Source organism: Bombus impatiens, unplaced genomic scaffold (genome assembly GCF_000188095.3).
Source record: "Bombus impatiens unplaced genomic scaffold, BIMP_2.2 scf_0344, whole genome shotgun sequence".
Taxonomy (NCBI): domain Eukaryota; kingdom Metazoa; phylum Arthropoda; class Insecta; order Hymenoptera; family Apidae; genus Bombus; species Bombus impatiens.
Genome location: NT_176763.1, coordinates 38,350 through 60,604, shown reverse-complemented (window position 1 = coordinate 60,604; position 22,255 = coordinate 38,350). Strand labels below are relative to the sequence as shown.

Here is a 22,255-nt window from a genome sequence, read left to right as displayed (position 1 = left end):
GTATAAAAAACACACTGGATGCAGAAACTACGTGCACACTATTATATTTATTATAAGATTTAGCAATTAATTAAAACAAAGAATATTAAATATCGTACTATTTAGTAGTACTTTCATTATTCTATAATTACAAACATTTGACGCTGTGCAAATGAAATAATGTAGCAGTTGATAAAAAAAAAACGCTTTATTAGGAAATAAAGGCGTGTGCAAATATTTTTTGCTGCCATAAGTATAAATAATAATTGCATGTCAAAATTCGCAAATAAATCCACATTTTTTACGAATTAAGGATGATTTATACAAAACAAATATACCATATATTTTAAGACACATCGCCATGCATATTCATAAAAGCTTGGAAATTCATACCTATACTGCACAGTGCACATATTTATTTATGGAAGATTTTAGCACATAAAAATAAATAGGATGCGCGAAATATGCAAAATAATGAAAATGCTCGAAACATAATATTTATCATAATATTTAGCTGTTAAAGCAAATTATTCAGATAACTATATTTTTATTCGTTCTTCTTTCTTTTTTCATTACAAAGATATACGTAGAATTACCTTGCGAACAAAAGGGAAGGCGAATCACGTTCAGTGAAACGGAGAACGGAAGAATTAGGCGCGACAGGCTCGTACCACGAAAGCGGCTGATAGAATCCCGGGCGAAAAACGGAGCGCGGCGTTTCTATGGTCTGAACTTGAAAGTTGATACAATAGGGTGCCAGAGGCATTACAGCCGGTCTCCCTTTCTCCTCTTTCACTTGTCCCTGGCGAAAGAAGCTCTGCTCGAAGCTTTGCTTAACCCCGTCGGAAGTAATCAACAGCCGTGCAAAGAAGTGAAATGGAAAGTGTAGGCCGGAGAAGTGTATCTACGATGAGCTAACTTACACCGCCACGACCCTTTTCCTCTTCTTCTCCTTCCGCGTCTCATCCCCTTACGTACTTTCGTCGCGGATGCTTATGCAGATTTCGTGGACGTAATATTCCTCAGCCACTTGATGGCGTGTGAGACCAGCTAGAATTGCGTACACCATGGGGTAGACCCTGTTTCGCCAAGTAGTCGCCTCAAAACTATACGCGATTACGTATTCCTTTGAGCAAGAAACTGTAAATTTATTGAAAGTATTCGTTTACTTCCGGACGTTGCATATTCAACGAGCACGGTCTCGCCGGTTTCGTTTCATACTTGCCAGTTGCCGGCCTCTTTACTATCCTTGCGACATTCCCAGAAGGGGAGCAATTTCCCTGTTCAGAAAGAAATTTCTTCCCCGGCAATACCGATACTCTCCTGTTTATTTCGAGCAAACGATAAGTGTTGTCTCCTCTTCGCGAAAATTTAGATCATCACCTTTCCTACTTCACCCAAGATAAATCTTAATAAAAATTATATCAGTAGAAATTGCTAAGTATTGGAGCACCTACAAGATGGAGATACCTACGTGTTAAATTTGTTGAGAAACTGTAGCAAATTTTAATTTATTAGTTATGTTACGTCACAAGTGTAACGTGTGATACGAATAAAAAGATAGAGAGAAGTGGAAAGCATTCGATTTTTACTAAATATCAGCAGATGGCCTGATATTTACATGTAGTAGTATGCACTCTCGTTCTTAAGTATTGATTTCATGTGCAAGGTGATAAACGATTGGCTGATTAGAATTTTTCATTTTTGCGAGGTATGGTCTAAAATATACAATAAAAGTCGGCAGAAATTATTTATATAGAATTATAAAAAAATAACGAATTAACACAATTATATGCTAACTTAAATTTCCTTTGAAAGAATCGAATGAAACGAAGATCTCTGATTAGGATCCAAATCTGAAACGTTTAATTCGAATGTGACTAAAATTTACATCCGATTTATGGAATCATTTGCAATATTCATAGAACTAGAATCTATTGTTATTTAATTGCAGCAAAAATATACAAAACGTGCAAAACGTAGTACTCATTACGATGCATTAAATTGTTAATTAATTAAAAAAAATTGTTTCACTTCATATTTATAAAAATATGAATTTGAATAAACATGTGCAATTCGCTAAAACTGATTTTCCACGTACAAATAGAAAGAAGTCAATTGTTCTTCGTCAAATGAAGACACTCTGTATCCGGCGATAGTTTACAAAAACGATTAGAAAAAGAGAGTGATCTATGTCCGGTACTAGTGGCCAATGAAAATCGCAATGGAACGGTTGCCAAGATACACCATTCACGACTGACCTCCATGCGATTCATCTCTCTTTGCAAACGTCATCGATTCGTCGGCAAACCCAACCAACACCATGCACCATGGTGCAATCTCTTTAATCCAACCCTAAAACCCTCGCTATATTCTCCCCTCATATCTCACCCGGTGTGTCAGGAGTTTCATTGTCTCAGTCGAGGGACGACATGTCACCAAGTGGTGATGTTAATAAAACCCAATTCCCGGGAAATTATACGAACACCCTCTGAACGAGCCCCGTGGGCCTTACATGACAAACGTACAACGTCAACCTGAAACTGACCCTTCCTGTCTTTTTTAGAAATATATGTTGTATGTTATATAAAACATTTTGAAATTTCATTATAGTCGCAACAAGGCACGATACTGTCATAATTATATTGATAGAACAAATATGAAACCAATGTAAAAATGCATATACAGTGGTGACAGAGAGTATTGGCAGATATCCTTATTTTCCAATGAAATGCTTCTTCGTCATATTCTACATTTCTTGTCCATAGCATCAAATGTTTATAGTCATATAAAGATACTGTTACTTTTGGTAATTGCTATAAAAATTACGTTACGAATTAGCTATTGTATTTCTTAAAGCTCATGAAATTCTATTAATAAGCTTCGATATTTAGTTACATACAGCATGATCAATCTTAAGCATGTGTATGTTTATTTAGTGCTAATAACGATCTCTAATATAAGGAATAATTGATTGCAAAAATACTTCGATGATTTTTGCGGGGTTTATGCTCGTAATAAATAGCTTGTGACTTCCATGTCCATTTTCAGATTTGTTTCAAACATTACCAACGTAATCAAAATGTAATGAAATCTCATTATACCGCTAATGAAACATTAAAATGTCTCCTGTAACGCGCACGATAAATTAACAACGAATTTATATTAATGATACATACATATGATACATATATGATGATTACGTAGTAAATATGTTTATAAGTCATTGTAAATAATTTTCAAATTATCCTTAATCCTTTAGGTACGATGCACCACTATAGTGGCTTTAGCGGATGTCGTCTTATATTACGACGCGCCACTATAATGGCTCATTCTACTGACTCATTCGTTTACCGTTTGAAGTAAATGATCTTTTTCATTTGTCTTGTTTCACACCTTTTTTGTCCTCGCAATGTTTTAAAACAGTGTTAATAATATGCAGACAGAATATATAGTCTTTGTTTTCGATACGCCAGTGTCACATATCAATTGTTGCTTTTCGTTAAAATAAATATACCATTATTAGATGCTCTTTTTAACATGTCGATCCGTAGCCTTATAATTTTTTAGAATCTTCAACATCAAAATATCGCTTCAAAATAGAAAACGAAGAGCAATGTGAAAAACACTATCGCGCTATGAGTGTGAAAATTGTGACGTGGATCTATTTGTCGTTAAAATATATCACACTCAATTGTATTATTAATTACTAAAGTAAATTATTAAAGTTAAAGTATATGCGTCATATCTCTAAGAAAAATTATAATTTAATTATCAAAAACTTCATTCCAATGTGCTTGCGTAGAGAACAGCATTATTCGTCACACATTGCAGTGCTGTATCGTTTACGCGTAATTCGCGTCAAACTTTACCGTACAAAGAAACAGTCCCGCACAAAATTCAACCGTAGCCAAGAAGTTAAGACAAGAGAATCCTTTCAGAGATCCTTTTAGAGAATTACAAAATCTGAAAACTAACTGATCTTACTAAATGGTCGGAAATATTACATAAATTCTACACGGTCAGACAGCTGTTTTAAATCACAATGTGACATCGCTTTGCTCTTCCGTATCAGGCCTTAACTCTTTAATTTACGACCGCGCCATATCAGTTCCACACGATTTGCATTCTCAGCTTGAACACACGTAGCCATTTTTACGTTGTCGTGTAGCTGATTGCCGCGAATCGTTTTCGAGAATGAAAGTGGCATCGGCGATCGAAGGCGATCGAATCGATCGATCGATGCGCTTACGCAGCAACTCTCAAGAGGACTTTCCGTCGTAGATCCTCGGCGAACGTGTACGTGATCTTTATCGGCAGTAGCGCCGGGCAACAACGTTGGCCGTGTACAGCTATCTCAATGATAAATCGTGACAGAACGATACGTGCCTTCGATACAAGATCGTAGGACGGGCACGGTCAGCCGGCTGTCGGAGCAAGTTATCAAAAGCAACGAGCACAGGTTCGAAGGTAGAATGAAACGGAGAGAAACAAGAGGAGACGGTCTAAACGTAGAAGAAAAAGGGATAAAAAGAGAGGGATGGACCGGTTATTGCGAAGGCTCTCTATCGAGCAATTCCATCCCGAGGAGCAATTCACCTACGATGCTTGGTGTCTCTTGTACGTCTCCTCTCCTGTCCCTTTTTATTCGAAGATGGTTCCATGCTCGCAGAAAACCGAAACGAAAGAAGAGAGAGAGAGAGAGAGAGAGTACAAGCCAGATGTGTCGCCGTATCGTTCCTTTCAGAACACTGACTAATTCGACGTTCAGTTTCTTCCTGATACTGTCGCCGTATTTCCGCCTACGAACCTTTCTTTCGCATGTTACACCGATAAGAAACGAGTTAATTGTTCGCTACCGTAATCATCCACCAGGAAATGTAGGACTTTTTTATTTGAAGAAATTTCGTCGAGCGATTTCTAAGAGGACGATGGACAGCGAAAGAAAGGGAAAAAGTACGGTTTTACTTTTACGCGGTTATGGTAATACAGTGGTGCAGAATAATTGAGAGCAAGTGGAGGAGTAACCGCTGTAATTAGCGGCAAAACGAAGAATATGTATATATCTATATATATATATATATACATATATATCGCTCATCCATTCGTTCGTAGATAAAAATGCTGAAACAATGAAGTAGCTTCCTCTTCCGACAGCAACATTTATGGCAGCTGTAAAAAGGAGGCAGCGACGACAAAATGGAGGATAGAAAAATATTCCCTTTTTTAGTTAAGAATAATCCGTTCTCGTCAAAGGGGAAGGAAAGGCCGGGAGACACGAGAAAAGGGGTGCGGTGATAGTCCACTGGGACGACCACGGCCACACTCCCTCGACCTGTTAAAGTATTATCATTCCGCAAGTTTCCATGCAGGCTTCATAATGAAGTATTCACCTGCTCGTAATCCTCATTCTACTTCCTGCTACGCTATTCTCTTCGAGCTGCCTTGGCCAGATACCGTTGCGACAATGCACCAGGAATTTCCTCGACGAAAAAACCGCATCCCTTATGTACGACCAGTTAATCCCATTTGGCTTACAAAACAGTAGGCTCAGCTCTCTCGTTCGTTTTGCTTTCGTAATCCATATTTACTGCCGCGTGTACGTGTACAAGCGGTCGAGTCGCGTCGTTCGACTGTGTGTCGCTAAATGAATACCACCCCTAAATGAAATGAGGTATCGGAAAACTGTTGGCTGGAATTTTTTCACGATTACAAAAGAGGTGTTCCGTGTTTTGCGAGGTATGAAATATTTTTAGGTGAAGTAGGTATCGAGTTTTCAAGGTGACTCTCTTTTTTCTCGACCAGCCCATTCAGGGATGATTGCAAAGATGCGCTGATCTTCGGACGACCTTGAAAGATGATATTTGTGTCTTGTTAATGGGATGGGTGCGACGATGGCGACAGGTACTTGAAATTTATTTTTCTTTTTTACATTTTGCTTTATCACCTTGTAGGCCATGGAAATGATCTTTATCGTCTTTGACACACATTTCACTGGCTATGAATCATAATGGTATAGATCAGTCCAATATTCCGCGTTCGTTATTATAAGAAACTATATCAGGTGATTAAGCAAAGTTATCGCAATTTCTCGATGAAAAGAAGTCCGATTTTTTATGCTACAATGATATCCTTCGTTGGTAGAATTTTATACACAAAAAATCCGAAACAATCCCCGAATATTCACAATTTAGGGAACAAAAATATAGCTCACATTTCAAAGAGGAATCCTCGTACAGTGTCCAATTTTTCTAATTAGAAAAGTAAGCACGATATTAAACAGCCGTCTAAATATCACAGAGAGGAGGTATTCGCGAAGTTGGTAAAGTAATCGATGTTCAAGCCAGAAAACTAAATTTAACCCACATTTGCTGGAATACTCGCCGGTGCTTTCCAGCAGATCCTAATTATCCGCTGCGGACCAATTCGATAATTACACTCGTACGTACAGCCGTACACAGAAAGGGCGTTAAGTAGCCTCTCCTCGTTAATTGTTCGAACTTAACTCTCTCGCTGACATTTACGAAATTGAACGAAGAATATGTGGAACCTACGAAAAATAAACTCTCATTGACTATATTTCTTCCTTCTTTTCTTTTTTATCTCACACGACTGTACAGACTCCGCTACCCTTGCTCATTAAACCAGAGACAAACCTTTGCTCAACGTTCGAGCTCGAGATCGCTGTTGAACGAGCTGGTCCAGCATGGCACGAGACTCCCACCGCGCTATAGAGATATACTCGAGGCCGAGAAATGAGAAACGAAAGCCACTTCTGCTATCACTTTACCAAAGATCTACCTTAACCGTCGTTCAACAGTTTCAACACTCGCGTCGCCGTATTACCAGCTAGCCAACTCTTCCGTTATCTCCACAGGCTTCTCTCGAGTGTCGAGTGTCGCAAATACCGCAGCGAGTAGTCTTTCGCGCAAAACGATCGTTTCACACCAGCAGGGTAACCCCTGCTGTCGTAACTGGTGAAAAATTGAGCACGTCAGTCCTCGACACTACGAGAATCCTGGTTTTAGCACTGCGGTATTTACGTTTATCGCCGGCTGTTATGATACATTCGAATCCTGAAATTTGTACCTGTGTGACGATCAAACGATCGTAGATTGACTGCTGTTTTTGATATACGATGATTGAAAGGATTTAAAGACGCAGAGAAACCATTCACGAATGTGTATTACAGGTGTTGGTATCAAATGGTATGGTTGCAATTTTTGTCGACGCTGTAATGACTAGAGTGCGGATATTTGTGTAAATACACATAAAATACATATAAGAATAATAATGATAACAATAACAATTAAAACAGATTACGGAAATAGAAAAGGAAGTGGATCCATAGGAAAGGTTCAGTCAAATTTAAAATTAACCGGTTAACTGAGAAAGATGAATTAGTAGATAATCCACTTTTCTAATCTGTCATATATAATAATTTATTCATCATCGTATAATTTAAGTGAATCGTGCAAGAACCGAAACTAATTTGATTAAAACTTATTCACCTTTGTTAATTTTTAATTCCGTGCTAAGAACGTCTCCAATCAGAAAATGATCCAGTTCTCGATTTAAATAAATGCACAAATATTTCATCACCTTCTGCACGACTAATTATACTACTTTCAACTTACTTAGTTATTATGGATCTCGGCTAAAAAGGAACTCGTCGCTTGTTCCCCTTCAAAGGAATGCATAGAATGAAAGGTTCGATCTAGAAACCGAATTCGATCAATAGCAAGTATTTCGTGCGTCAGCCCTTGCCAACCGAAAAGTAGCGGTATGTACAATCGTTGGTGATGTTGCCGTAAAATTTCAATTTTCTCGTATCGCAATGTCTGGGAAATAGACTAGGCGTTGGCCACGAATGCTTAGCCATGGCGAAGGGTCTTACATGCACATTCGACATACGGTGTTGCAAGAGTTTTAGAAGTAAGCCAAAGGATCGATACCGCCAAAATCGTTCAATCTTTCGACCTCCTCTTAGGTACGTACAAGGTGTCCCAACAACAACTCTATCCGCCTCAAATATTTTCGTTGTTAGTAGAGTGTGGATATTTCTGCAAAATTCATCTTTTTATAAACACAACTAAAGAAATGGAATCTAAATATAGATTTGTTCCACTCGCTAAATATTACAATAAATATTTTATTTCAGATATATTATATATTTTAGCATATTATACGTACTATGTATATCTTTGCATCTTTTAATCCTTCATAAATTCGTTAGAATCCTCCGCCTGCTTGTAACATATATCGTTAACTAGAATGAATATAAACGATTCGAGCAGACGAGGATCATTTAAGCTTCGTTCAAATTAGTCAAGTTACCTAAGTTCAAGCAACTCGAAACCGTTTCACTAGTATGGCCCTGTTAATTACTTGACTTGAAATATCTCTTCACCGTCAATCTTCATTAATCAAGTCACTTAACTTAGTTGCTTATAACCACTGACTAATGTAATGTTTTACTTGACTTGATATATCCTTTCAAGTTTCAAGCGATCTTGAATTCCTTCCTTTCAACTATTCCTTCGCTTAAAAAGTAACATAACGTTATCTCTAATTTCGTGCTTGCTGATATTCCCTGCATCTCTTCTTCAATTTCGCATTTGATCGACGAATAATCAAACATTTCTACGGATATTCTGAAGTGACTGTTATATCCTCCTTTCATCTCTACGGCTAATTCTCTTAACAAATATCTACGTATTCGTAATTCATTAGATTACTTTAATTCGAACAATTTCAAGTTAAATAATCCGTTTTGTGTAATCGCAAATGAAATCACGATTGAAATCAAATTACCTGAACTCAAGCAACTTGAATCAATATTTAAATTCTGTATAAAGATTTACATCACCATTATAGCATCTTGTGCGCTCACAGGACACTTATTGTTAATTAAAGTAACCATAGATAGATGTTGCAATTAAAAAATGAAAATTAGATTATGCTATGTTTAGAAAATTTCATTACGCACCTATTTTGCTGAGAGTTATGTTTAAAATTAGCAAACGTTTCGCGAATTCTGGACGAAAGCATATTGACACAACGTCAGCTATGTATATTGTAAACGTAGCCACGGGCAGAAAGCAAAGCCTTATTTAAACAAATTTTTTTTATGAAAAGTTACGCCTTGCTTGGTAAAGCTTTACTTTGTGAGATATCCTATGCCATATACCCTGTGCTATATAAAAGAAGAGAGAAGGAGAAAAAGTAGGAATTTATGTTAAAGCTCGAAGACAGGGAACGCTAGCAAATCGATAACTCGCCAAAGAATAATCCTTTAGCATACGTGATCATAGAGATCTCACGTTTTCGCTACATTGCCTAAGAAACGTTTGACAAAGAACCAAGAAGAATAGAAACTTTCATCGAACTTGGAGGAATCGAAATTACGATCGAATGATTTTATAATCGATAAGCAAATTTAAATGATTCATAAGAAACTGAAATTTTTTTTATTTGATCATCGCCATATCCGATCAGCCGGGCGATATACAATGTTCACGAATGGATCTCGATTTCATCGAACGATAAAAAAATAAAGCTTTGCTAAAAAATAACCGTTTTATCTGCAGATGTATCTATCCGGGATTCGTTCCCGTAGTTTCTAAAATAAATACATCGAAATAGCATCGTCCCGAATGTTTTGTCGATTCTAGATAGCAATCGCCAAACCGCGATATTTCAAAACCCTAATTATAAAGCAATTTTGCCCAATCGAAATATACAGCGTTATATCCATCAACGTCGCGTCGTCTACCTGAAATATTTCTAATATTTTTGAAATGTTACTATTCAAATACCGCATGTCAATATTTTGTGATAAAAATATGCGAAATAATAAGTGATTTGTAGAAAAAAAAGAAGACGATAAATTTATTGAAACTAGTAGTATAAATATTATTATAGTGAAAGGAAAAGTTAAGGTATGTGTACAGTTTATAAATAGGGAAATGCTTATAGGGAGTTTATAAATAGAGAAATGCTTACTCGTAAATTTCACTAATTATATTGTAGAAAGTTTTATTTCTATTTTTTTTTTCTTATATAATATAGAATTTAAAAATATATTTCTCTTGTGCTATGAAACTCTATACTTAAATATAGAACTGCTTTCAAACTTCGTTTTAAATTTTATCGGTACAATCGTAATAGTCGTTTCTCATTATGATACTAATGAAATTTCAAAATGTTCTGTACTACACAGATGATACGTCTATAAAAAATTTCTACGAGTGTTCAAATACTACCACTGTATATAGACAAATAGTCATTTAGCAGATTAAAGAACGAAAGATCTGAGAATGAAAAATGTAAGTTTTAAGTAACCGAAGATGTAGATTAACTGACTCTGTAAATGAAAGCGTTTTACCACGTGTACACTCTATTACAATGTATCTAGACAACTGTGTAGTCATTTAGTAGGTTAGCGACAATGTATTTTTAAGGGTCGACGAAGGCAATTAGCCCGACCTTATTCATGGCAGAGACTTAGTCCACGTGTGGCCAGTGACAGTACTTGTAATTAATTAGAAAATGTACCAGCATCCATTTGTCAAGCAATACGGTTGCAGTACGACAGATGTCTAGCTCATTCTTCTCGAAGAGTAAGAAATGCCCTTAATGAAACTTATCTAAATCAATGAGTGAGTCACTGAGAAGCAATTCCCTAGCCAGTCCGATCTCTCTATCTAACTCCGCTTGATTTTATCCTCTGGGGAACATTTGAAAACGTATATCGAGAAAGACCAACCACATCAGATAATATTACGGAGCAACAGATTCTGATAAAATATAATAAAATAAATGCAGAGATGATAAGACGTAAATGAGGGTCAGAGGAACAACAGTTATAATATCGTTTTATGAAAATGAAAATAGGATTGATTAAGTTTGTGTTCTACGTAATATTATTTTAAGAAAGTTACTAATTGTTTAAGATTATGTATTAAATATTTTATATACCAAATGTTACTAAATATTTATAATTATATGCAACTTGCTTTATAAGTATTAAGACACTTATATAATTGATTTAAATTATAGAGGAAATGATCAATTAACCACAAATTAATTATTACATTGATGCAAGATAACGGGGCGAGAATTTATAAGATCTGTTACTCTGAATTATAAAAGGAACGTTACGTATTAAGAATGATATTTTTAGGTATGGTTTTTAGAATCTGAAGTGAGAAATCTATTAAGAGCACTGTAAATATTTTAATCTTATGCTGCGTATTTAATTTCTCTGACTAGCAGAGTCAGAACATTCTTCAATTTTAAAGGGCACAGATATCAAAAAAACGAGTTCTAAAAATCTTTAATCCTCAGTTTTCTTTCTGCATTTTGCACGTCGCTAGTGTATACATTGTTATCGATCCTCGCAGTGAAAACAAATAAATATTAACAAAACGTGGACCAAAGCCGTGTCCCGCAGTGATCGAATACGTTGCAACGGCCATAGTTGAACGTCATGGCGCAGCATGAAAGTTAATAATTTCTCTCCCAAAATTTACTACTATATAAATCCCTCTTCCAAAAGACAGTTATTCCACTTAAAAACAAACGAATATAACCTTCTTATATCCTAAACGTCCGCACTTGCAACGGAACTATTGCCACTATGTCACTTGTCCCTGTAAACCATGGGCCTTCGTAGTTACCTGTTTCTCTCATTCTTCTAGATAACACAGATATTTCACGTGGACAGTCTTAGTGAACCACCCTGTACACACGTAACGTTGAAATATGAAAACCGTTTTTCTTACGTTTTTATAGCTCTTATTTCTCTTGTTGCCGAATCGACCAAGATCGGTCCAAGATCAAAGTGCACGTAGGAAAGAGAGTAGAAACACAATTCGAAACTTAACAATCCCTAAGGAACTCGTAAAAGTAAAAACTATTTTATCTCCATCCTGGCAATCGTGTTTTGTAATTTCGTGTTTTACAAACGGTCGACGATCGTATGTAAGCAAACGGCACGTTAACGTCGGGGTTGATACCGAAAAACGATATCATTTCCGTGCATTGATTACACAACATCGGAATCTACACATCAGCGAACTGCTACTCGTCCGTAAACAGAGTGGTTGTACAGATTTCGAATCGAAACTGGCAGGAATCAAGAGCACCAGCCAGGATCGAGAATCGATCAGGAAACGAGTCGTTTCACGTAAAAGCCCGCACGATATCGCGTTGTTTGGTTCATTCTAACGCCAGCAACGCGTAGGATGTTGGTCAAGATATCGCGTAACAACGTTCGTGTAACAAAGCGTTTCCAAAGCGGAAGATCTCGCGATACGGAGGTTCGTGCGGAGCGCGCTCAATCATCCGCTCGATTCCATCGAGCTTTCAGTGAAGGCAACAAATTATCCTGTTACTGGTCGTGTATTCGTTAATAATTACCATCCGGCGCGCAAGATAGTTAACCGTTTCGAATTGAAGGTTTCGAGGAAACGCGGCAGTGGAAGAAGAATTGGATTCGTGCCCGTGTAAAATTAAATGTTAATAGATCGTTTAACATTTTACAAGTTATCTTCTCCTTTTTATATTTGTTATTTTCAATGCGAGAGCTACAGGTGAAAATGGCTGACAAGTTACGTAAGTCAATCTTAAAATTCAATATCCTGTCAGTCAGTTGAACATGGAAACTATTGTTTCATTTAATTGGAAGAAAGTATAAGGGAAATTATAAAGGATATATATTTTAACGTATATAATATGCGAAAATACATAAAGCATTTGTTATAATATTTACTGAGTGAAACGATTTTTTTTCTATTTAAATTTTATTCCTTTAGTTCATGAACGTATAAATTTGCATAACATCTGCATATTTATTTTCTATAAAGATCTTACATTAAGACTTTGAGGTCATTCCTGGCATTTGTTCCTCTCTTCAAAATTATCTACGAATGTAATTTCCTAATTATCATGAACAATGTACCAATTGAGAATACACGAACATATTTCTTGTAGCGGGAGTATGCGATCGCAACGCATTCGCTGCAGCTCGTTTGTACAGTGAACAATATCTGAATAGCCATCATCCTGATAGACATATAACTTGAACAATAAAGCTAACTCTGGCTGAATATGGCTTTTCAGATGTTATGTAATCAATCATATCATTGGAATCGACTAATTTGTAGAGATATATATGTGAATATTGCGAATCAGAAGTTTATCTTCCCTCTTGTATCGTGTCTTTAATCTAACTGTCTCTTATTTAACATATAAAATACAAATTCAAAATCTTTTTTCTTTTATTAGCATTTTTTAAATACATTTCAGTTAACTTACATACAGCCATAGATGATAGAAAATTCATATATATAAACATTTTGTAAACTGAGTGCGTTTGTTTTTCGTATCAAGCTATTATTCCAAATGTAACGGGTTCACAGAAGATTCTTGTATACAACGTATCTCATTATAATTGAGAATATATTCAAGTATAACAAGTATAAGTAGGAAGGTAAGCAAAAACTTTTCATGAGAGCCAATAAATCACATACGCCACTACGTGTTGCCGACTTATATCTCCGTGACAGCTTGTAGCCGCGACAATCATCCAATATCGTTCGCCACGAAATTATTAGCGGTAGCACAACCCGCTCCTTTCTCGTAACCGCAAAACAGGAAATGTTGCATCGCGTCGAAGCAGATAATTAACGTGGCGGCGACATTCCACGGCGAGTCATTGTGCTGGAATAAAGTCGTTCGCGCATATCCGTCCTCCCTCTCCTGAAAATTGTTAGTTTCGCCTCAATTAAAAATAATGAGACTCACGGCTACCGGACTACCGTTTTCGACGAAACGTTCTCTCAGTTCGTTTATGACGAGCTAGACAAAGAAGATCTGCCGCGAGAACGCAGAAACAAGCATTGCGAGACCGCGCGAGAGGAGGATAGCGCGCGTCAGCTCGTAAAATTTTCTGCTCCCTTGGAAAAGTAGAAAAATAGACTTTGACGAATCGAAACCACGGAAGGGTTATCGATATTCGTACCGTACGTCTGCGGGATCACGTACGACGAGTCACGTTCTCGATGAAATAGAGATATTATCATGCGCTGGATAATCGTGACGCGAACCACCGACATCGAAGCACCAGTCCTCGTTAATGACTACCATCCAGCCAGACCCTGATCATTTCGATCTCGGTGGCCCGTATAGAACGTTCTACAACGGTTAGGTCATGCAAAACCTCGTACTAAAACGTTCTACCCTGATATCGCGTCTATGTTTAATCCTAGAAAGAATCTACTCGATCTTTCTCCCTCGAGATACTATGTTGCGCACGTAAGATCTGTTCTGCGTTCGAGTAGATGTTCAAAGAATTTAAGTGGAATTAGTGATGAATTGGTACTTTTAGAAGTCTTAAGTAGTCGTAAACTCTTCGAGAATAAAGTTGGCTTAGGTATAAAAATAACATAAATTCGAGAAACGAAGAAAAGTACGCGATCGAAAGAAGTTTGTCGTTGTCGAACAAGCTTGTGGCAATTTTCGTAAAGGGACCTGCACGTGGTCTATATCATTGACAATTATTACTGCCAAGATGCTGCGCGGTATATAATGCACTATACTGCATTTGGAAATACGTTTTATTTATCGCGTATCTTGTGCGGTATTTTGAGCAATTTGCAAGCTAGAAAAAGACCGTGCTTAGTCATAATAATCCATTTTCTACAAAATATTGTATAAAACACAAACAATGGATAAAGCAATGGTCTAAAAGTCGAGAGCAATATTCGCATATACGAATTTATTGATAGAGATTGCTCCGAATGATGGAATTATTTATTCCAATCACTTTAGAATGAATCGGAACACGTTTCGACAGCTTCTAAAATTCTTTCCTTAAAAAGAAACTGAGTTACGAATGTACGTGCCTTTCTATCGATTGGAGAAAAATTAGCGGTAATCCTGTGGTACATTGATAAAAATTTCAAAGTTGAAGCGTGATGCTCCATCTTGATTCATTTTGCTCGTGCCCATATTCCGCCGATGAATTAGAGCGATGAGCGTTCATCGTGACACGAAACCGGAATGTTCTTTGAGTCAACACTGTGAATATTGATTAAAAATTAATCATCGCCAATATCTTCACCACTTATCAGTATCGACGTTTCGATCGCAAAATATCCAAATCGTCAATAATTCCAATCCTTCGATATCGACCACATACACGATCAGTAATATCGTCGATACTTCGCAATATTGGCAATATCATGGACCGTATACGGGTGCCTTAAATGAGACAACCGATTGCAACTAGTCGAACGTGTAATTGAAGTTCAAAACAGGACGACACGCGAAGAGTACCGTGGACGAGGCATTTCGCAGTGGTTCGAGTTGAAGCGAATGCTAATTGCTCTCAAGTTAATTGAGGGTACTAAGAACGAAATTGTTGTATAAGTTTGCGCAGCTACTCGGCCCGGCAAACAAAGTGGACAATTGCCCTTGGGCGAGCGTTCGTACGTGCTCTAAAACCCTGTCTTGTCCGAATGAACAACTGCGAAACACCACGTGAAACAAGAAAGAATAAAATGTTGAGGGATGAATAAAAAGAAGAATAAAACATTATGATAGTAGAAATAACGAACCATCTCTATTTAACTTGAATCTTTCCTACGAATAGATTGACAACCTGTTTCTGATCTCACAAGTAAAGGATGTATTCTGGCGACCTGCTTCCGTTTCGTACGCGTGCATTCGAACAACGAGACGTACACGTGAACGCGGAATACGTGCACATACATCTGCAATGGCACTTAACATGCAAAGTCACGCGCGATACAACCGCTGTTCCACCGATATCACGGCTTTACCTGTGTTCAACTCTCCGTTCTATCTTTCTCGCGTACGCGAGCTAGGGATGCTTTAAGACGCAAAGATTTAGACGAATGCATTTACACTGCAAAGTGTATCCTGAAGGAGCAGTTAGTTACAATTTCTGTTCCATTCTAAAGTCGTTGCACTTCACTCTGAAACACGATGGTAATAAAACGCTAGGATTTTTCAGTTTTATTACGGACCACACTTGTTACGTGACGATCGAAGATTCGATTTAAAAAGCATCGATACTGATATCCGTCGCTTAAGTTATGATATTATATTATCCATTATGTTTAAGAGAATTTCTAACGTGAAATAAAATAAATAAGTTAGGAAGATGATGTTTAAAAACAAATGAATTAATGTGAATGCTTTGAATTCTAACTAGGAGATACAGATATTTATGACGATCGAAAATGTAGGATAATTGAAGAGAAATGATCCTTGTTTTTAAAAACGTCTGAAACTTATACTCAAATTGAATATCGTATTTGATAGTTTATCTATTTCCTTTAACACATGTATTCGTTATATTCGTGTGTTATATCTATTCGGTGCACTTTCGTATCTTGAAATTTCGCATAAATGCACAAAACTCCTCAATCTACTCGTCACACAACACACAACCTGCCACTCGTTGAATATCACCAGCTACTAAATTACAGCACGAAAGAGACGTGGTCCATCTCTGCTGACGGTTCTTCTCGACCTAATTACCCTACAAAGAGCAATTGCCTGTTCGTGTTCTCCCTTGATACCCTCGCACGCAGCTAATTTCGGTATATAACTTTCCGTTCTTCACAGTGGAACCGGAGAACACGAAAACGATCGGTTTCACGCTGGCTGGGGGTTAATGCAACATTTCCGGGCAGGAAGGATCAGAACGGCGGCTAATTCCGGCCGGTTCCGTATTCTTGCTGCATATCAGGCGGCAACGAAGTCTGTTGCAATAAACACTGGTCGCACTTTAATTCTGCCAGGGGTTTTCGCCTGGTCTGGCTCGAGCCCCCTAATCTTAGCCCGATTCCATGCATACGTAAGAAGCATTGGCAGACGCCACATGCGAGCGGCATGCTAACTCTTTACAACTGCACTCTGCAGACCCATTTATCGATCGATGTGGCAAAGGAAAGGTTTCCATTAACCGGGCGTACCAAGGCGTGTACGTACGTGCCATACAACTGTTTCATCAGCGGTGCATTTACCGCTTATACGGGCCGTGTGCCGGGTCCTAAGCTATTGTAACTAGCCAATTGCCATCTAGAACGATCGCCGTGGCAAAGGTGGACCAGCTACTTAGCTTATAGCACCGGTGTATATGTACTGGTTAGCTTGACCTGTATCAGAGCACATTATATTGGCAACGAATCAATAATACCTACGCATACGCGTTACGTATGTAGCTTGTCACGTGTGTATATGCATGTGTCTATATTCTATCTCTATCTATATGTATATGTATGTATATACGTGTATAAATATATATATATATATATATATATATATATATATATATATGTATGTATGTATATGTATGTATGCTATTTCTATCACAACGTCGATCTGATATCGCGTCGCATCTGCACGGAAATTTATGCAAAGCAGCGCCGCTTGAATGGAAACCCTCAGAGAAGGGCAAAGCGGAGAATGAACCCGATTCCGTGACCCAGCCATCGTCGGGAAACAATAAATCTCGGATAACGATTGCCAACGGAGAAGAGAATCCAGCTCGGAGTATCCCGTGCCCTCTTCGAATGTAGATATAGGAAATCAACCCTGCGGCTCTAAACGCGCGACAGAATTGTAAAACGGAGGGACGCGTTTATAACCTATCGACTTTCCGCCTTTTTAATGGTCCACGTCTACTTAATACAACTAAAGTTCCATGTTAACTGGTCCATGTTACCATTGTTTACTACGTTTTCAAGCAGCAATCGTTTTGAAAACATCGCGTACGATTACGAATGATACCGCTGAATTTTCAGCTACCTTTCGTTTCCACGAAATTACTCAAACGTTCTTATACATGTATATGTGTACTTGTGTGTGTGAAAATTGAGTATAACCTTACGGTATTAATGTTCGATATCAGTTTTACTTTTTCCGCGGATTCGCGTTTACCTTTTCGTTTTTCGTCGATGCCAGGCTGTAACGAATTACCCTGAGTAACTTCCGCAGCGTGGAACCGTGGCCGATTGCATTTTTTATGTAATTACGGGACGCGAGTATGTGTCTTGATGCATATTAAATGGCGATGGTGGCGGACGCGTGCGCGGAAATTATTAGATAACCGCGTTAAATGAAACGACGGCGATGCCGGATAAATGCAAATTCGGTTTATCTGTAATGGCTACTCTCCGCGTTCTTTATTTTTGGTCCCTACCATAGCCGGTGCCTGCTCTAATAACAATTTTACCATCGTTGAACGGTAAATCATAGGGTATCGCACGTTTAACCGCGTGAAGAGCATTTCCTTTCGACCAATATTTGCGGAAACGATCGCAGCTAATTCCTCTACCTCCTGTCCCATTTTTAATTCCGCTTCGCCGAGAACCCGAATTCTGCCGTTTTTACTGCGGCGAAATCAATATTCGCGGATATGCGTGTAATAAACATTTCCTTGTGAAAATATTTCGCCGTTTTATACCGTGTACGTGCATGGCAAATAAAAATAAACGTCGAACAATTTTAGCGCTTTTAAAACGTTTTACCTTTATTTCAACTCTAACTCCTTTCCCTTTCCTTTCTCTCCTTTTTTTTTTTTTCCATTTTTTTTTTTTTTTTTTTTTTTTTTTTTTTTTTTTTTTTTTTTTTTTTTTTTTTTTTTTTTTTTTTTTTTTTTTTTTTTTTTTTTTTTTTTTTTTTTTTTTTTTTTTTTTTTTTTTTTTTTTTTTTTTTTTTTTTTTTTTTTTTTTTTTTTTTTTTTTTTTTTTTTTTTTTTTTTTTTTTTTTTTTTTTTTTTTTTTTTTTTTTTTTTTTTTTTTTTTTTTTTTTTTTTTTTTTTTTTTTTTTTTTTTTTTTTTTTTTTTTTTTTTTTTTTTTTTTTTTTTTTTTTTTTTTTTTTTTTTTTTTTTTTTTTTTTTTTTTTTTTTTTTTTTTTTTTTTTTTTTTTTTTTTTTTTTTTTTTTTTTTTTTTTTTTTTTTTTTTTTTTTTTTTTTTTTTTTTTTTTTTTTTTTTTTTTTTTTTTTTTTTTTTTTTTTTTTTTTTTTTTTTTTTTTTTTTTTTTTTTTTTTTTTTTTTTTTTTGTTGGTTTTTCCGATACACTCTTTGCCGTAGCTGAACTTTACATCCCGTATCATATGAAATTACGATGGCACTACGCAAAAATTCGAACAATAGATTTTTATGGTGTAATCCGGATCGTGGAACGCAGCGCTTAGATGGGATGAAAAGCAGAGAGGACAGGGAAGAGCGGGTAGGATGTGAAAGAAGGATGGAAAACGCGCCGTTAGACATTAACGCGAACGATCCTCTCGCGATAAAGGCACCCCGTTTGCCCGATTTATCACAACTATCTGCATTCGTCCCGTTTTATTAGCCGTAAAACGATTCTTGTTCTGTGCAGCCAGACGAACGGAGCTTTAACAGGCCAATTAACGCGACTGCCGGCGATCGACCGCAAGAAATAAGTGTATGTTTCTATTTCCGCCACGTGGACAGTTTAATCAGCACGTGCATTGACAAATAATGACGTGTTATCCAACATAGCAGCGTAACCATCGAAGAATTAATCTCTTCGTTAACGTTTGAACAGGAAATGACTTTGATACGTTCTTAATAGGAGCAAAATTAAGGGAAAAACGATGGAACATACGGGTCAATCGAGATTCGTGGAATTCCGAGTGTATCGCGAACTTGATAAACGTTATGACGGAATAATTGAAAATGTGCAGAACACGAGAATTGGAATTGCTTGTATATCTCCGCGAAGTGTTTAATTTGCCGGATATACATCGACGAACATGCAAAATGTAAACAAACCGAGATCAAGATATTTTACAAAGAAATATTCTCTTTATAAACAATTATTGTAAATTATTTACGACATTGCCATAAGAATATGTTTTGTTTTAACCATCAAAGACCGTGTGAAACAGCAAATTAATATGTAATAATATGTAATAACGTGTAAATGTTGAATAAATGAAGAGTTTAAAGATGTAACGAGGCACATAGTGCGCATAATTTGTAAAAATATATAAAATATTCAATATAGAGTAATTGTTATAATACATATTTAATTAGTGAAACAAATTTGCTAAGGTTCTGTGTCTTTAGTAGCAGTGTTTATAGAACTATAAATTTGCAGTGTAATCATTATAAAACATAAATAAAGTAAATTATTGTGTTAAATAGATAGAAGAAAAAAGTAACGAAAAAAATGTTTAGCGAATTTTTAAAATTCAATAATATGAAATACCAATAGTATTGAATATATGAAATAAACTTATCCTGCTTTTCTGGTGTACACTTTACATATATATATAACTACATTTAATACAGTAAAATTATATGATAATTAAAAAATTTCTTTCTGTATATCTCTTCTCTTTATCACTAAAATAACATATTCGATCGTCGTAACAACAATAACCAAATCACCCGCAGACAAATGTTGAAGTCTAAAAAAGTATTCTTTAATCGTCTTTGAAATTGCATACTTCCCTTTCCTTTTCTTTTTTCTCCGTTTGATTTTATTCTAACGCAAATTAAAAAAAAAAAAAAACATTATGGAGACGGTAAGAGAAGTTGGAAAGGGAAAACAAGAGTAAGGATGCCGAGCAGAATTAAAATTCGCCATATCAAAAGGATCCGCGGTCTTTTAATATGCAAATCGTTGAAAAGCGGCGCGCGGCACCCAGCTTTGGATCGCTTCTCCACGACCTTTTCATGGATGCCATACGAAACGAAGGCAATTTGTTATAAATCAGACATAAGTTGTTTCGCGTTTCAAATGCATACGAAACACGTGAAAACAGAGCATAAAAAGGGGGTGGTAGGGTGGAGGGGAGGAGAGGAGAATACGCGGATCTACAACTTTCGTGCTTTCCTTTAAAAGACGATTTAGGTACGAACGCGCACTGTCCCGGAAAAATCAGAAAAACAAAGAGGCCATTGAAGATGGGACGGACGCATACGAATTCCTGCTTTATAACCGAGAAACCAAGCTTATTCGTCTTCTTTTTTGCCTTTTTCCAGGAGGATTCGAAACCTCGCAAGGATGCGGGACCGGCTATCGTGGTACATGGTCTTTTTGATCCTGCCGACAATTCTCCTGGCCAGGTCGCTCGATAAAGGTAAATAATTTTCTCGGAGCATTTAACCTTCCCTGGCTCTCTCGTTTCTTCCCTCCTTTCTCTTGTATTTCCCAGCCTGGATATAAGGATCTTTTGTACTTCTTGGCATCCGTTTTACCCCGATGCAATTCTGGCTTTCCTAGTTTAATTCCAGCAAATGCTCCGAGGTTCGAGTACAATCTAGTTAGGCGATTTAATTAATGATCGGTTGATTCGTGAGATACGGCACGGGCCATGATATAGCGAGATCGTAAAGTCTGTCAGTAGTGAAAGCCATCGTGTTTCGGCCGTCGAGACAAAGGAATTGACAGAAATATGGGGGAACATCGCATCGTTCAGATTAGTGGAGCTACCTGTATTCAAGAAACCTATTTACCAGCGTGACTGTCGTTTACTTGACTTGAAATATCGTTTCAGGCTTCTTTGTTCTAATTGAGTTTAATTCAGATTGATTCAGATAACTTGTAAACCTTTTATCCCTGTGTTTTTGTTTGTCACATTTGTTTACTGATATTGGCTCAAAACAATCTTTTCCTGAACTTCGTGTTTGGCTAGATTGTATGTATGTATTTTTAATATGGTCGTAATTGTAGTTAATATCAGAATTAACATTTGGTACACGTACACAACCACTTCCTTTGGATATCATTTTCCATTAAATATCCATTTGACTCAAACGACTTCAATCCAAGAGATTTAACTAATCTGAACGAGTCTTTAGTCAAGTTCAATTCACGTACATAGTTTCAAAACTTTTTATCAATATAAACATTTCACTTTGCGTGATTTAAAATATTCTTTCAAACTCTAAACAAGCTTGAGACAGTTTTTCTAACTACTTTATCATTTCTACAAACAATTATAAATCGAGTCCAGTTTGTTAAAGCAGTAATTAACGGTTATGGATTTCAATTTGTAAATGAAATACCGTCAGCTATAAATTATTTCTTTTTATCGCGCGAAATCCTAAAACAGAATGCATTTAGGCGCCCCCTAAAATAATAGCTACTATCTCTACTCGATACTTTAGTTTACGACATTGCTATGTCCTTGCCTGCACTGCACGATTTATCTCGGTCATAATTATTCTGAAGAAAACATTTACCCTGAACGACAGAAAATG

At 36.8% G+C, this 22,255-nt stretch overlaps 1 protein-coding gene across 5 annotated transcripts in view; it reads left to right on the top strand.

Annotated features, from left to right (window-relative positions):
- Positions 1 to 22,255, top strand: part of LOC100743020 (hemicentin-1) — a 112,611-nt gene that overhangs the window by 77,755 nt on the left and 12,601 nt on the right. For all 5 annotated transcript variants that reach the window (XR_002946701.2, XM_012385732.3, XM_024367688.2 and 2 more), the window contains one exon: positions 21,035 to 21,132. Coding sequence is in view for 4 of the 5 variants with exons in the window: in XM_012385732.3 (XP_012241155.1) it covers positions 21,057 to 21,132 (76 nt within the window). In the remaining variant the exon portion in view is untranslated. The remainder of the gene's footprint in view (positions 1 to 21,034; positions 21,133 to 22,255) is intronic.